The sequence below is a fragment of the Seriola dumerili genome, unplaced genomic scaffold (genome assembly GCF_002260705.1).
Source record: "Seriola dumerili isolate Sdu_G_001 unplaced genomic scaffold, Sdu_1.0 BDQW01000874.1, whole genome shotgun sequence".
Classification (NCBI taxonomy): domain Eukaryota; kingdom Metazoa; phylum Chordata; class Actinopteri; order Carangiformes; family Carangidae; genus Seriola; species Seriola dumerili.
This window is the reverse complement of record NW_019175129.1, coordinates 773281-789588: the sequence shown is the minus strand read 5'-3', so window position 1 is coordinate 789588 and position 16308 is coordinate 773281. Positions and strand designations below refer to the sequence as shown.

Below are 16308 nucleotides of genomic sequence, written 5' to 3'. Positions count from 1 at the left end.
TATTCTGTTTATTTGAAAGAAAAAATATAATTCTCTTTACACAAAGGCCTTCAGTACAGGTACCCTGACCGGTGACACAAACGATACACAAAAAAGATAAAAAATAAAAAAAAGCATATGTGGTAAACACTTTATAAAACATATGAAACCTTTAATGAGCTTTTTTTTAAAACATAAAAATGTACTGTAGCATCACTTTCACCCATAGGCAGATTTTAAAGGACCACGTCATGCTCACACATCATCACAGACGAGATGAAGAGGAGGATGAGCTTCCCCTTTGTATTAAAGCAGCACATATACACATCAGTTTGTGCCTTATTCAGACCCAAAATACTTCTTTGTCATACATGATCTGGTGCATTAACAAAATAGCTTACAAACACAGAGCCAGCCAACCAGCAACAAGCTCATGGTGAAACTTCAGAGAAAATACATGAAGGAAAAAAAACATCTTAACCATCTGATGCAAAATACAACTTAATACTGAACAGAAAGACGCCTTAAAATAGGAGTCACCAAATCCTATAATACAATACACAAGACCCCACTGAAGTGCATTTGATTTAACTTGCATGATTAGCATGATGTTGCCGTCACTCGCACAACTTTGCATCACCAATACGCAGTCAAAGTGCACACCTCACAATATGTTTAGAACCAAATAGCATGTGATTGATGAAAATAGTGTCTGGAAATACAGTATGTGGCGGGTGCACTGACTTCCACCATATGTTTCAATTAGATGTCAGGCTTGAATTACTGTGAAACAGCCAGAAACTGGTGATGTGTGCAAAGTGGGAGTAAATGAACAAGATGTGGTGCAGGTGGCGCTGCTCAATGTGTTGGCATTAAATCAAGCACTCAACAAGACAACAAGCAGCAACAACACTCCTAGAAGCAGTTGTTAGCCCATTATTTATAATACAGATCGATGTTCCAGAGTGGATTTCTCCTCTCGCTGTAGTTGTTGACCGAGTTCAGCCAGCCACCGCCACAGACATGCAATGCTAATGCTGCAATGTAGCCAATGAGGTTCAAAAGGAAAGTCCATCGCTTCATGCCGCTGCAGTATGAGGCTGTTGTTGCCATGGTGGAGGTGCACTGAAGATATAAACATATTCCATACACCTCTGACGGCCTCTGGAGTGATCTGATATCCTTATAAGTGCCTTAGACAGAGTTGATGATGAAGAAGAAGCACAGTTGGTAATCCAAATCATTAACTGAGCTCTTCTTGGGAATCATTAGATTCAAAAATGATTCCAGGCCATGAAGACTCACAAGATGGGGTTATAATAGTAACTGGAGCAATGGGGTCCTTTGGACACTGAATTTCATCACGGACTGTTACAGTATTTGATTTATGAATCATTTATGCTCCTTATGATCTCAAAGCCCAGACAACAATCCTCCCATTATCTGTAAGAATGTGGAGCCAGCTGCATCTTGTGGATCAATGTTTGTCCAAGACCTAAAATTTGGCCATGGGAATGTAAAAAGGTGTCAATAAGATAATGTAGAGGAATCTGTAGCTTTATAAAAATCCTTGTTCTTTTACAGTCTGTAGAGCAGAGGAGGAGGAATCTTTGTCTTAGGACCGATTCTCACGATGCAGAAGGGAAGATCTGGAAAAGAGAACATAAATAGCCGGTGTTACTATACTGATGAATTTATTTCATGTTATGGTTAAGCTGGTTTGATTTTTCTGACTGCATGCGCACGTGTCTACACCCACCTGAGAGACCTACGACTGTCTTTCTCCATGTTGTTCTCTGGTCCTTCGCTCTCATATGAGGCCAGATGGAGCTCTGCAGCGATAAAGCGACACAAAGCCTCGTGAGTTTGATTGCCTTTCACTTGTGTGGTGGTTGATATATGAGGAGATACATGCAGAGAAGACTGTATACTGACCGTCTTCGCTGAAGACCGGCGTAGTGACGAGGTACTGGAGGATCCGTCGGTCTCTGTCGAACGGACAAATCACCTGACGCCAAACCAGGAACTCGCTCACTTGCTTTGCCAGCTCCCACAGTTTCTGTTGAGACACAGTGACAACAGACCTCATTAATATTGGTGCCAGTTTAACAGAAAGTACATGGTTGGCTTGTACGGAGCCACAAAAGGACTGAGAGGGGAAATGCATTACTCTTTTTATCCACAAGAGGGCGTCACCACATCTACATGTGGAAGCCTCTTCTCAGGGCCGAAACTATTACTGTGTTACAGGTTTATCATTTCTCAATGAATGTTCAAATCTTTCTGTGTCTCAATGAGTTTATAACACTGTTTTGTCTGTTGATATTTAACACAAAAATCAATTCAATCAATCACCGTGACATTTTGCAACAAATCTCTTGAATTATTGACTGACCTCGAAGTTGATGTGTCCATTGGCCAGTCTGCTGGCACAGCCTTCATTCAGGAAGTAGATGTCCTTGATGAGGAGACTGAAGAAAGGAATCACAATCTGGAGGAAAAAAAAACTGTTGTTTTACATTCACATTCTACAATTGGAACATTAGATTGTTTCTTGATAGATGACATTTTTTCTCTCTCTCACCTTCTCCTGGCTGCTGTGTGCAGTCTCAGACCGCTGGGTAGCGCCACGGAGCGCGGTACGATAGTTACTGAAGTTACTGGAGGGGTCCATCTGGTGCTGAATGAGATCACACAAAGGAGACATTGAGCAAACACAAACACACGGAGATGGACAAAGTTTGCACTCACCAACAATTGGGAAAACAACATTTTAACAGAAAACTTTGCCTAGAAAAACATCAAGTTACAACAGAAAATCTTGACACCACTGGTACACAATACATGTACCAGTGCGTCATTGATGCATGCAGGTTTTCTCACCTCCAGGATCTCAAATTTGTCAGTGTTGACTTTACTCCAGGTTTTCTTCAGTCTGGCAACAGGACTCATGTTCATCCCAGCTGAGAGACAGACACGGTGTGAGTATAGAAAATATTTAAATAGACAAACCTATTAAAAACTGAGCAGGCTGGTCTGCTTCAAGCCTTCAGTAACTTCCTTAGAACTGATTTGCCAAAAACTCCAGCTGGCACTGTATTTGCTGATTTGATTACTGGCTATTCAACAAAGAAATGAAGGGAACCACAATTTAACTATAGTGTCACTTACTTCAACAACAAGCTGTGAAAAATTGGTTTGTGAATTTAATACTAAGCTCCATGTCATGCTGCAGGATTTTTAATTTTTTGACTTTTTTTAATGAGTGCTGACACGACTCTAAACACTGTGGTGATTCTGAACTGCATTTCCCAAAAAATCGCCTGTCATTCAAACAGTGTGGAGGTGGAGCTATGTTGTCTGCTTTTGATTATCTGTTTTTTTTTCTGTGTTTTCTGTGTTTACTCACTGATGATGGCCATGAGGGAGTTGAAGTTGCCAATGTTGAAACACTCCTGTGCCACATCGATGAAGAACTCAATGATCCGTGCTCTGTGTTTCTTCTTCACTGGCTGTAATAAGAGGACAGGAAGTGAATGGAAGCTGTCATGTGAGATGCTGCACAGGCAGGTTTCAGCTTCAATTCAGATTCAAATACAGGTCTTTGAGACACACTGAGCATACAAGTAGATATTAGAGACATTGTTTGCGCTGTAAGAGGATTTTAAGATACGTGGCCAACATGGACTTCTGCATATGAACAACATGACCTCTGCTGTGTGTTTCTGAACTGTTCCTTTAAGTACAACGTACCATACAGATCTCAGTGGCCACCAGGTAACTCAGTCTGTTGAACCAGTTGACATAGGCCTCCAAGTTACTGGTTTTACGTTTCCGGAAGAAACCCTAAGAAACAAAAGGAGACGACATGATCAAAACACATGTAGGTCCACATACATTTTTAAAAAAATATATTTATAGGGGCAAAAGCCTCAGTTTTAGCTCGAGAACTGTGCACCTGTTGGACATAGGAGCATGAAGTGAACCATCTACAAAAAAAAAAAATACAATATTGTGGGATTATGGGTAGACAGAGACCGCTGGAATGCCAAGATTTGATTCTAACTCTGACTCTAACTAGCTTTTTCTGGATCTTTCAACAACATCTCATGGCCTTCCTGAGCAGATGGAGTTTATTCAAACAAATACTGTGCTAACACCAGCCACTGAGGAAGACCATTAGATGTGGATGAAAGCTACAAAAATGCTAGTACATGAACCTTTAATTAATTTTTTTGGCATATTCAGCGGTTTGTAATTTTCATAATTTCTTTAACAGCTTTCTGGAACAAAACCAAACAAAATAAATTCTGATTAGCTCTATAAATATCTGCAACAAATTATGTTATAAAAGAAATACGAGTTAACACCCTGCTGCTATTCTGTGATTTCCTTTGCAAATAGATCTTGACAGCTCTCACACCCACACAACCTCTGGACATGCACATTGGAGTCTGTGACGAGCCTGTTGTTATTTCCACCTCATTTACATGGGCTTTTGGGCCTTCTGGATTTCAGTGAGACGCTCCGTGGTGATGAACCTGTTTGCCAGAGGCGCTTTTATATAAATAAACATTATAAAAGCTCTGTATAAATAAACTTGACTTGGCCGTGATGATGTAATCCCGGAGATTCATGGCTCTATTAAATGCTTACACAACACCAGCAGCCCACTCCACTCCAAACTTCCCCTTTACACTTCAGGACCCCTTATGCTGACTCAGCCGCTCTTTTATACAAAGTGGGTCTTATATAACTGGTGCAGCACCGGTGAGAGCCGAGATGCAACTGCGGCCACAAACAGCGGCTGAAAGCTTATTCTCAGCAGCGCTGATTGAAAACGACCCTTGAGCTGACTCACTGGACCACTTAGGAGGGAGAGGTGCCCCTCAGATACACTTAGACGTACGTAGAATGGCCCTTTCATACTGTGTTTCATGCATTTTCAAAAGCTACATTAAAGAAAAATGCTGCACAAATTCACATATTATCTGCCAGAAGGATCTTTCATGTGGTTTCTAAAGCAATTTAACTTGTGAAGTGAAGCAGACCACAAATTACACAAAGCAGACCCGAAATGAAGACGCTTCATCAAAATAATAAAGAATGACTTAAAAATAGCTACAGTCTGTATCGTTCCTTTGCTGCAGATAATTGTAAACAGGTCATGTTGCTTTATCCTTCTTTACACATAAAAACGATATGATGCAAGCTGTGGCGGTTAGATCTATCTGTCTGCTTATTTTGACTGGAATTAGATTATTTAATTTGGATGATTTGGTGAAATCACCCATTTACTGACACAGTACAAAGACAGCTTTAATCATTTAGAAAAGCTTTTAATCACCAACATAAAACTATAGATGGAAAAAGCAAACAAACAAATGAGAGATAACTCGAATCCAAGCTCAGGTTTCTGGGAGAAAAATCGTGATTATGTTCAATGTGAAATTGCTTCACGGGGGTTGTGATTGGGATTGTGCAAAACAGAAATATTGTGAGCTGCGGTGTCCAAGAACAAGCTGAGAGAGCTAATACATGCATTCAGACTCAATTGTACCTTATGGTTCTCCAGAGGATCCTTCATGGCGAATGTCTGGATGAACTCCTCAGGACCGATAAAACTCAGTCTGTCCTGAAGGCAGAGAACAGGCACAGAAAACAATCAGAGAAATAATAACGGTAATATATAAGACAAAGAGGAGGACAAAGAAGACAAAGGAGGATGGCGATCAAGAAAAAAGGGAGACTAAAAGGAATTTATCCTTATTTATGTATAATATAACAATGTTAACAAACTTTCTATATGCACACGACTGCTGCAAAGCAGAAACACAAAGTGATTTATGGAGAAAACAATAAAACTAAAAAAAACAAAACTTTAATATCACAAAAAACAAACTGTTTAACTTAGCTGTTTAACATGTATATGAAAATAAATCTTTATATTAAGGCTGTAAAAAGGTGTTTTTTAATGTTGTCTGTAAACCACACAAACAATAAAGTTAGCTCAGTAAAAAAAAAAAGCCTAAGTACCAACCACAAGTAAAGACTTATAAAACCCTTACAACATTTTTAATCACAGACGCAGCTACAGAAATGTCACACGATAAATGATCATACATGTGAACCATGGCTTCAATAAACACCAGGTTCTTACCAGTTCAATGTGTGTGAGCTGCTGAGCGAGTACAAAGGGGTCGTCGCACACACTCAGTACGTCACTTCTCTGACCCGAAGCCTGTTTGCTTTTCAGCGAAGCGGGCCGCTCCGCCGCCACGGCGTTGAGCGCAGCCACGGCCTCCTCGTACTGGCCGAGGGCCGACAGGCGTTTGATCAGCCGCTGGGTCATCTGCTGCATGGCTCGCCAAGAGTACTGGAAGGACCACACAAACACAACAACACGAATCATGAGATATGATGCTCAAGAGGAGGAAATTAAAACTTTTACTTGACGAAGACCAGAGGAGTCACAAATGTAAACACATTCAGATTTCCTGATTCCTTCGTTAACCAACGGAAACTAGAGACTCGTGCACAGATTTGTTAAGACCAAAAGACTAAAGGTCTTCAGTCATGCTAGCAGCGCTGTGAGGCTGCATTTAGACAGTGATACTTTGAGCTAAATGCTTCATGTCTGCGTGCTAACATGCTCATAAAAACAATGTTGACATTCTGGTGTTCAGCAGGTATAATGTTACCCATATTCACCATCTTAGTTTAGCATGTTAGCATGCTAAGTTTTACAGCTGAGGCTGATGGGAGTGTCATCACGTTTGCAGGTGTTTGGTCATAAAATTTTACCAATATGATGTTGCTAGATGAAAAGTCAGGATCGGCTATCGGATAAGTTACTTTAATCGGCAAAGTTAATTATTAGGGGGGACATGAGTGTGTATACCAAATCTTAAGGTACTCCATCCAATAAATGTTGAAATGATTCAGTTTGGGCCAAAGTGGTGGACCAACCAACACTGACATCCACAGAGCCACACTGCTAGCATGACTAAAAATGGGAAATGGGATTGTTGCAGTGTTGCACGAATAGCCAGTCGCGTTATAAATATAATGTGGCACTGGTGGAACAAAGCTCAACCAGTTCTGGCTGAAATAAAAAATACATATTATGTATGGGGAGCCTTAAGTCAGCATAGGATGTGAGGGTGCAGATTTGGGCTAAGAATCAGCTCTGCTTAGCCTGGTGTACTGTCACCACCTTTAATCAGCGCAAGAGCAGAGTGCATAGGTCAAAAGAAGTTAAAGACGCTTACTGTTCTACACATTAGCTTATGTTTTCTACACGCCTTTGTTTATTTGAACTGTTTTAAAATGTAAACACAGCAGATACTGCATTACACCTACCTCATCACCTCGGGCCACGTGGTGTGTCATGTCCTTGAGGCATCGCATCATCCTCTCATCCCTGAAGTCGTACGGAAACGTCTCTGTCCATTCGGTCAGCAGCTGCACCAGCTTAGGCGCCACCTCACGGAAACGGATCTAAAAAAAACATCACATGGCATGTTAAGTGTCACTGTGTGAGGTACACATTAAATGGTTTAATTTAATGGTTAATTTATGAGTATACTCTGTCCTCGGACAAAATCGAAACCTCTGGACCTAATCATTGCTGTCTGTCTTTTTGAGAAAAAATACAGCTGTTGTTTGTTCATTTGTTTACTGTATTGTTCCCATTAAACGTGTTCCTTTCACTTTTATTTCCCCTGTGTCAGTTTCAGTCCCGTCACTCTCTCCAGAATTTCTTTGCTTATGAAGTAGTCGATAAGTATTTACTACAAGAAAGAATTACAGAGGTGTGTGTGTGTGTGTGTGTGTGTGTGTGTGTGTGTGTGTGTGTGTGTGTTTCAGTGGGAGAAAGAATGTGACAGTGTTACAGTGGGTGTTAGTTTGTGTGGGAGAGACTGGGAAATAATTATAACTGCGTGTGTGAGTAATCCTCCCACCTTATCCAGCAGGGCGTCTCCTGACCGCTGCTGCTCCACACACAGGTGACAAACCCTCGTCATGAGTTCGTATGGGTGGAGGAAGAGGCGTGAACTCAGCAGGAAGGTGAACACATATGACCTCTGATGGCGAGGAGACAAAACAGCTCTCAGAAAAACAACAAGGACAACAAAGGTTGACATGGACAAGACTGAACGAGTCCATTTAAAACCACTGGAAAAGGTCATGTACTTACTAAAGCATGAAGAGAGTACTTGTACTTACATCAGGGTAATAGTCCACTGTGGGAACCAGGTGCTGGATCAAAGCCTCAAGAGATGCTGAAACCAAACTGTTGTCATGGTAACACATTTCCCCATAGCTAGCTGTGATGCCATGTCCATAAAGTCGAGCTTTCGCTGCAGCAGTGTTGTTGCGACAGGAGTGCTCGCTGCCGCTGCTGCTGGTGGTGGTGGTGGCGGTGGAGGTGGAGGTGGAGGTGGTGTGGCGGTACGCACGACCTGGACAGGAAGTGCTGTGCTGTCGAGGGCTGCAGGGCTGCGGTGAGTACGGGTTTTCCGAAACCACGCAGCTGCCAGTATAATGATGCTCCTTCGCCGTTACAGAGGAGACAGAGGAGCTGCGGTAGGAACTGTGAGGCTGTGGTATGTCGTAGGGGTTTTCTGCGACAGAGTAGGCACCGTTGTAGACGTTTTCCTTCGCAGGTTTTGGGGCGGTGCCGCTGCGATAAGGGCTGTGAGGCTGAGGATGGTTGTTGTTGTTGCTGTATGGAGCGCAAGAGCCGAACTTTCCGGCATACGGAGTAGTGGGAGGCATGATGACCTGCAGAGAAGACACGAGGAGGGCGAGGTTAGAAGTGGGCAGTATGGCTAAAATCACAGCATGTGTAGTTTTATACCACGATAGTGATATACTGTATATCGCTATCATGGTATAAATATCAGTTAACTGAGAAAACATCCAGACAAGAATGTCTGTTTATGGCTAATTCAGCAAATTAAATACCTGACATGTCAATGTTCTTCATTACATTGATGCACAAGTCATATAAAAACAAAACAATGCCATGCAACGGTAATGCCGACTGATTTGCAACATTGCCTTTAATGACTTAATGCAGTTGTTCCCAACTTTGTAGACTAGTGTGCTCAATTCTCAAGAAGAAGAAGAAGAAGTAGAAAAAGAAGGGATAATAACAGATAGATATCATCAGATGACTCCCAAACGAGGTGCGACTGTAGTTTATATTCCTTTTTGATAAATCACTTAATTTTGTTCATACTGTGATTAATTAATCAATTAATCATTTCTCAAAAGAAAATAATAAAAAATGCCTTCAACAATTTCCCAGAACCCGTGCTGACATCTTTTTTGTGCATTCAACAATCCAAGATCCAAATAATAATAAATGATTGTGTTGATTCATGTTTTGTTGATCAGATGACCCTGTATTTCACTAACAGCTCGAGCAGCCGCTTTAATCATGATACCACAAAAGTGGAAAAAGTACAACAGTTAGCATGGTTTATGCTTAGAAGTGATACTTCCTGTCTATATTAGGTATTCAAACTTCAGTATTCACTGTGGATTCACTATCTGTTGGTCAACATTAGAAGTCACTCTTCTCTACTTAATCTGCTGTGAGTAAAAAAATCATGACTAGAGATATCTCCTGTTACTTGTGTTATATGCTGTTTTACAACAGCGTGACTGTTGTAACCCCCCTCCCTCTATCTCCATCGCCCAAACCAGAGACTTAGACGTGTCTGTGAAAGTAATTACACTTAATCACATAATTTTACCCCTCCTCTGTTTACTGTTTTGGCTTTGAACTGTTGAAAGATACACCTCATGAAATTCACTTTCTCTAAAAAGTTGTTGGTTACAGTTTTTACAATTAGGTTTTTTTTTCCACCGTCTCCTGCTTTATTGCATCTTTTGTCACATTCTTGAAGCTAGCTTGTTGGAAACAGTGCTGCATGAGGGGGGGAAGAAAAAACAGGCCGACAGATGGATGATCTCAAGGCGGCAATGAATTTTTGTCTTAATGGTTCAGATAATTGGATCTGAGGTTGGTAAGCTGATCCCAGATCACCACCAAGGCGTGCTTTAACTCTGGAGCCATCTTTATCCTGCTACTGTTGTCTGTCTAGGAACCACATGCCAGCGTAAATCTAGCCGCATACTCACACACGCACACACACACACACATACTCACACACATACCCCACACAGAGACGTATACACATGCACGTACACTGTGCCAGAAAACAAAACCCTGCAGGAATCCTGCAGACTTTTGTTTGTCCATCACAGCGCCGACAGAGGAGTGTCTGCCTGAGCCAACATCTTACATACACACACACACACACACACACCCACTCTTGTCCACCATGGCGCCTAGCCCCATGCCGGTATAATCCAAACACACACACATGTCACACGTAAACAAATGATAGTTTGAGCACCACACACACACACACACACACACATACATACAGTATTGTATACCACAGTGCCTGGCGTGATGCCAGTGTAAGCCAGTCCAGTGCCAGCCCGTCTTCTGAACTCTGTGATCTCAGCCTGCTGTTCTTCTTCTAACTTGGTTAAAAGATTACAGTGGCTTTACCTTCCTAGAGTTACTATACGATCTGTAATCTGGAAAAGCGAAGCTCTGGTGTTCAAGCTGGGATAAGTATTTACTGAGAAATATTTACTCTAGTGTGGAAGCCTTTTTTCTTTATCCGAGCTTCTGTTTGCATTGAAAGGTGACCTTATACAAGAGGAAAACACGTCTAGAAATCTAAAACCAGTCTTGGTTTTTCCAGACTGACTTCCTGAAAAGAGTTGACCCTTTGGATAGTTGTGGCTTCCAAGCTGCAGCACTGAAATTTTACTCTTTCTAAATCATAGGTTGGACTCTCTGTGGACGGCTTAATAACTACGTTGGGGGCATAATTTCATATTGACAGCATTGTTTTCATTCTCTTGTTTGTAAACTTTGAAAACTGCAGACTTATGAAGAGGTTTGATGTGATGGTAAAAATACAGGAAAAAGGCAAAAATGTACAGTTTTGTCAGAACAATGTACCAACAAAACCACAAGGATGAAGTTTCATGCGTGCAGGGATTTCTCTTGTATTGAAACATTGCACACTTTCATGGCACATTTTCCCTTTAACCGGCGTAATCTTTGTAATGTGACAACACAGACAATATCTCCTGTTCTGACAAATGGCACAGATTGCAGTGTGTCTAAAGTGACATAATCCGGTTTATCAAAAGGTTAAAACTAATTGAACTTTTGATGGAGCTGCAGGCAAATATCGTGGGATTGAAGTCGTACTGTATATGAATGCCGCCTTTGTCTGATTTTTTAGTGTCCGATGAAGATTTGAATGCTTTTTTAGAAGCTTCATTTTTTAAATGTGACAAGAATAAATTAATTGGGGGCAGTGGTGGCGTTCATCCATTTGTTTTGCAGCTGGACTACTTTCCCTCTTGGATCCCTGCAGGTTTGCAGAAGCACAAATGGCAAAACTAACTTCATTCCAGTTGGTTCCAGAGCTGGGAACAGCCTAAATCTTTTCAACCTTAAGCAGACAATTTTTTTTTCTAAATCACATAATGTGGTTTTTAAAGGTACACCAAGCTATTCTGAGGCCAGTTATAACAGGAGGGGGAGAGCGAGGGGGAGGTCTTCAACAATAGAGGTATTATCTATCCTGTCATGGCATTAACAACCACACAAAGACCCCCAGGAAGAGATCAGAGCAGATCACAGCAGATCAGACACACACAGCAGCTTTCACACACTCTGTTCTCCACTGTCAGGCCGTATGACGCCCTGCCTCTGCATGAACCACGGCTGGGATCATTTTCACAACAGACAAACCAGTAAAGCCGACTTTCTCATTCTCCTGTAAGGTGTGAACCCTTATATTACCTCGACAGACACCATGCACTGTGAGGTCATGCGTCACAAATCTGCCCTTTTATTTAGAAGTGCAATGAACACACAGGAATCCTTCTCGTGACACTGATAAAGGAGCATATCGAAACTCACATATTGACATAAGCAGATTTTACTGCAGTTGGCTCAAAGACAGCAGCCAGCTCTAATTTAGTACAACACAGACTTTAGGGCATCACATATGTACATATACATATACAGATATGTGATGGTGTGCAGTGCGCAGCTAACTTAGTCATTCTAAATTGTCCTTAAAAGTTAAAAAAAATTAAAAGCCAGTTGACCCCAGCAAGCATCTACACACTTGCTGACCTAATAATAGTAAGTGCTGAAACCCCCTGATGGTTAACTACAACAGCAGTTGAAAGGAACAAGAGAAGATTTGTTTGCAAAATACTCCTGTTTTTTGTGACGTCTAATCAAATTTGTGAACTTTAAGCATGGCCAGGGGCTAGGACATAATTCAGTGTTATTCTCCTTAAACGGTCATGTTGCTGCAAATTTAGTAGTAGCAAAGTAGCTGTAAAGCACTATGAAGTTGTTTGACTAATTTCTCACGATTTGGGATCCTCTGTCAGTAGTGCCTACTTTATTTCAACACAGAGGACAATTAAGGATGCCACGCCCCTTGAAATGTACTAACTCGTGTAAAGTTCAGCAAGTCGGTGAACACAATGTGGACACATGGGCGTGAGGGAAAAGTTGCCTGGCTGAACGAACAGCCTGCACCTGATAACATGACCGGTAAAACAATTTCAGAATAGTAAAAGGCCAATGTAATGCAGCACTATCTCTGTACCTTTGACACTAATAAGCTATAGCAGCGTGCTAATCTGAGGGAAACCCTTCACAGTCAGCCTTATTACTGACAAAATATGAGGTTAAAGTCCATGCTGTGCTCATATCACTTACTTGTGGTTTTGTCAAAGCTGCAAACTAAACAGTTTTACATGTACAGACATTAACCCTTTAAACAGCACTGCCACACAGCTTGCTTATTTTTATCATCCTGGCTGGTCTGTGATGGAAACTAACATTTTTGAGTTCAGTTTCCTCTGGAGGGAGGGCTCACTCACTGCTGTTTAAAACAAATTCACTCTCAAATGCTGATTTGTTACTTCCTGCAGGATGAGAGGTGACTATACTTAACTTCAGAATACCAGATGCAAAAGAAAATGAATCCCAGTTACCGGTGTTGGGACAGTCTGCTCTTAATTTTGTGATAAAATACCTCAAAAGTGCTAAAAAGCAAAAAGCTTTTTATCAGACAGAATTAATTGTCGTTCTGTTTTGGTAACTTTCAATTTGTTGGAGTTTGGTTGAATTCCACCACATTATCTTTCACCTGGCACCACCCTGCAGTCATTCCTCTGTTGAAATAACAATCGGCAGTGATGCATTTAATGCAACACATTCTTGAGAGTGGTTTTATTATTGCAGAAATGGTCAGGTTTTCATAAGGGACGGTACAAAAATTATTGTGCTGGGGGAGAGAGGCTGAATCTTATATTGAATTTTTAGAAAGTAAAGGTTCATTTTCACCAAATACATCTTTATTACCTGTGGTGCACAGAAACCTTTTTGATGGAGCTTTTTGATTTTTATATCCAAAAAAATCTCCCATGGGAAAGGCTAAACTAACAAAATACAAATCCATGATGAGGAAAAGTCAAAAGCTCTTCCTGCTCTTCTAAAAATATATCACACTGCCCTCCCCTCAGCAAAAAGTAATAGTGCATAACCCTCTCCCTTTTCTGATCCCTCCTCTACCCTAATAATTTTTGTACAGTCCCTTAATGTGACAGAATTTGACCCAAATGTCTTAAAATGGTCTATGCAAGAAAAGCCCTTAATACAGCACGTTTGTCTGCCAAGTCAAGGACATGAGAAGGATCTATAAGATTACAGAGGTCAAGATCAAGACCCCAAGTGTTGGTATGCAGCGAGGTTTAACCCAGGTTGTTTATATGTTTTTCTTTTCTTTTTCTTTGGTCTTTTTAAATGAGTGTAGTGTAATTACTTTTTTAATTTTAGAATGGGTATCAGGCTTATTCTTACATTTAAGTTTTGGGGTCTCCCACAAGCAGAAATAAGCAAACAAATCAGACTTCAATTGTCTCACTGAACGGACTAGTCTTCCTTTGTTGGGTTCATACTAGAAACAAATATATGGATAAACTGCTGAAAATAAATGAGCATGAGTCCAGATGTTATTTTGTTCTACTTGGCTGTCCAAGCATGCAAATCTGTTTCCACCATGTTACACCCATAATCCATGCTGTTTTGAGGCTGTGTGTTTACTGTCCTTTGCTTACAAACTGCATCACAGTTTTCGTCCTCTTGGTATCATGACCACCAGACTTCAAGCGTCATCATTAATTGACCAAATGGCCCAAATGAAAGTAAGAGGAAACATCACAGAGCTCAAACAAAGTGCTCCACTCGTGCTCAGGGAAGCGTACGGGTCAGATTAGGCCTGCAGCCGCTGTCAAAACACCAGACACTGGGACCCGCTGACCAGCGTAAAAACCTGCACCTGCATCTAAATCTGATAAACAGGCAAACAGAGCCGGATGCAGACTGACACCACAGTCAGATTGACTGCAGAGATTATGTGGAACACAATTCACCCACTGCTGGACCTGTTTTCTCCGCACACAGACACACACACACACACACACACACACAAACAAGGATGCATTTCCTTGTGCAGAGGCTTGAGACAAACAGGGTTATAAGTGCATAGAGGCACACAAGCACACACACATACACACACCTGTCCCCTGTATGATCTGGTAGGCTAGTACAGTATTAACCTAGAGTCAGAAAGGATAAAGAGACATTATCTCCCCTGCTGCTATAAACCTAAGCTTGTGTAAAGGGTTTTATTGCTGTCACACACATTTTTTTAATTTTTTTTTTTTTATGTCTATAAAGCTACGGATCTCATAAACCTCTGCCTCACAGCACAACAGAAACATTTCATATTAAGATTAAAGGTGGAATAAGTAGCTTTAACAACCGGATTTGACTGCTTTTAGACAAAATGTTGCTTGTGCCTCTCAGACTGAATTTGTGTTAATTATTAAATTGGTTTAACCATTTAATTTGACTTTAATTTAAGCAGCCTCTCTAGTGGAGCAAATTGAGGCATTCATTTCAGCAGTTTAAGGGACTGTTGGTCTATTTTAAAAGGTGTTTGGACAGACAAAGAGATGATTCAAGCTCTTTAAAGTCTGTTTGGGCAGAAGTACACACACTTTCTGTCATGCATTTTTCTTTCCTGTACAGACACACACGCACGTACACACAATCTGTTATACTCTCTCTCTCTCTCTCTCTCTCTCTCTCACTCACACACACACACACACGCGCCATGCCTGGTCTACATTATGGGCTTCTAACTGAGTCATAACACAGTAAAAGTAAAAGCTGACTGTGAAAACGCCATGCTGTGCAACCACAGTACCATCACAGGTGCTGGTGAGTAATTGTTTGTTTGTGCCTGACAGCCAGCCTAATTATAACTCACGAGGATGGTAAACAATAACAACAACAAATATTGCTATGAGGAAGATAAAACACTTTCTGAAAGATAATTCTTGCATTGGTTTGTCAAATATCACAGAGACTGAACAGAGGCTCTTGAGTTGTAAAGTGAATTACTATGACCCTATTAAACATCACGAGTTACATAACAGATTTCAACCCATTAAAAAAATAGTTTTTGACCATGACCAAACTTAATTTGACCAAGAATTAAGTTTATATTTTCTATGTATGACTACATCATCTACAACATGAATAGCTTACCTCTTATTTGATGCAGCTCAGTGTCCGAATTCAATCTTTCACTGACAGAAACAGTTGAAAAGAGAAAAAAAAACAAGGCTATCCAAACTATTTGTAATTTCCGCTGTTTGAATCTGTTCCCACGACAGGATAAAGATGCACGGTGTGTAACACACCGATAAGTCGTTCAGCAGTGAGTCCGTGCAGTGCTCAGCTCCATTGTGTTTGTCGCCCGTCCTGATATTTGAGTCAATTTGAACCAGCAGCGCTGTAATGAGCCACAAAGCGAGGCGTATTCAAATGACTTCCATAGAGCCGGGAAAATCCACCAATCGCTGCACGGGGGCGGGAGCCTCAAGGGATACTTCGGGCCAATAACAGGGGAGGAGTCGCAAAATCGAAATCACCGGTGACTCTGATTGGCTGGCTCGCCGTCCGTCGAGTTCTTTCTTTTCAACCGCAGCCAGAAGCAGCGAATGTTTTTGTTGGAGAGCCGAGATGTGGAAGGTGTAAGGTTTCCTCCCGGAATGTGATTGTGTGTGTGCCTTCAAGTAGTTCCCAGTCACTTAAAAATCAAGAGTCTGTAAAAGTATAAGCTT

The 16308-nt window shown here is 41.2% G+C and overlaps 1 protein-coding gene across 1 annotated transcript; it reads right to left on the bottom strand.

The window, feature by feature from the left end:
• Nucleotides 1-118: 118 nt before the first annotated feature.
• LOC111237469 (ras-GEF domain-containing family member 1B-B-like) lies at nt 119-15963 on the bottom strand. The gene is made up of 14 exons (XM_022766580.1): nt 15731-15963; nt 8209-8766; nt 7944-8066; nt 7342-7479; nt 6140-6355; nt 5540-5614; nt 3733-3825; nt 3389-3491; nt 2863-2942; nt 2564-2659; nt 2375-2470; nt 1915-2038; nt 1739-1811; nt 119-1628 (listed from the first exon to the last, which is right to left on the bottom strand). The coding sequence occupies exons 2-14, from the start codon at nt 8758-8760 to the stop codon at nt 1595-1597; spliced, it is 1803 nt and encodes a 600-aa protein (XP_022622301.1). The 5' UTR covers nt 8761-8766; nt 15731-15963; the 3' UTR covers nt 119-1594.
• Nucleotides 15964-16308: the final 345 nt, after the last annotated feature.

Coding starts and splice junctions, on each gene's coding strand:
- LOC111237469 (XM_022766580.1), bottom strand. CDS start 8,760: ATGCCTCCCACTACTCCGTATGCCGGAAAGTTCGGCTCTTGCGCTCCA. Junction 5,615..6,139: donor AGCTCACACACATTGAACTG/GTAAGAACCTGG, acceptor CTCTGCCTTCAG/GACAGACTGAGTTTTATCGG. Junction 1,629..1,738: donor GACAGTCGTAGGTCTCTCAG/GTGGGTGTAGAC, acceptor TCTCTTTTCCAG/ATCTTCCCTTCTGCATCGTG.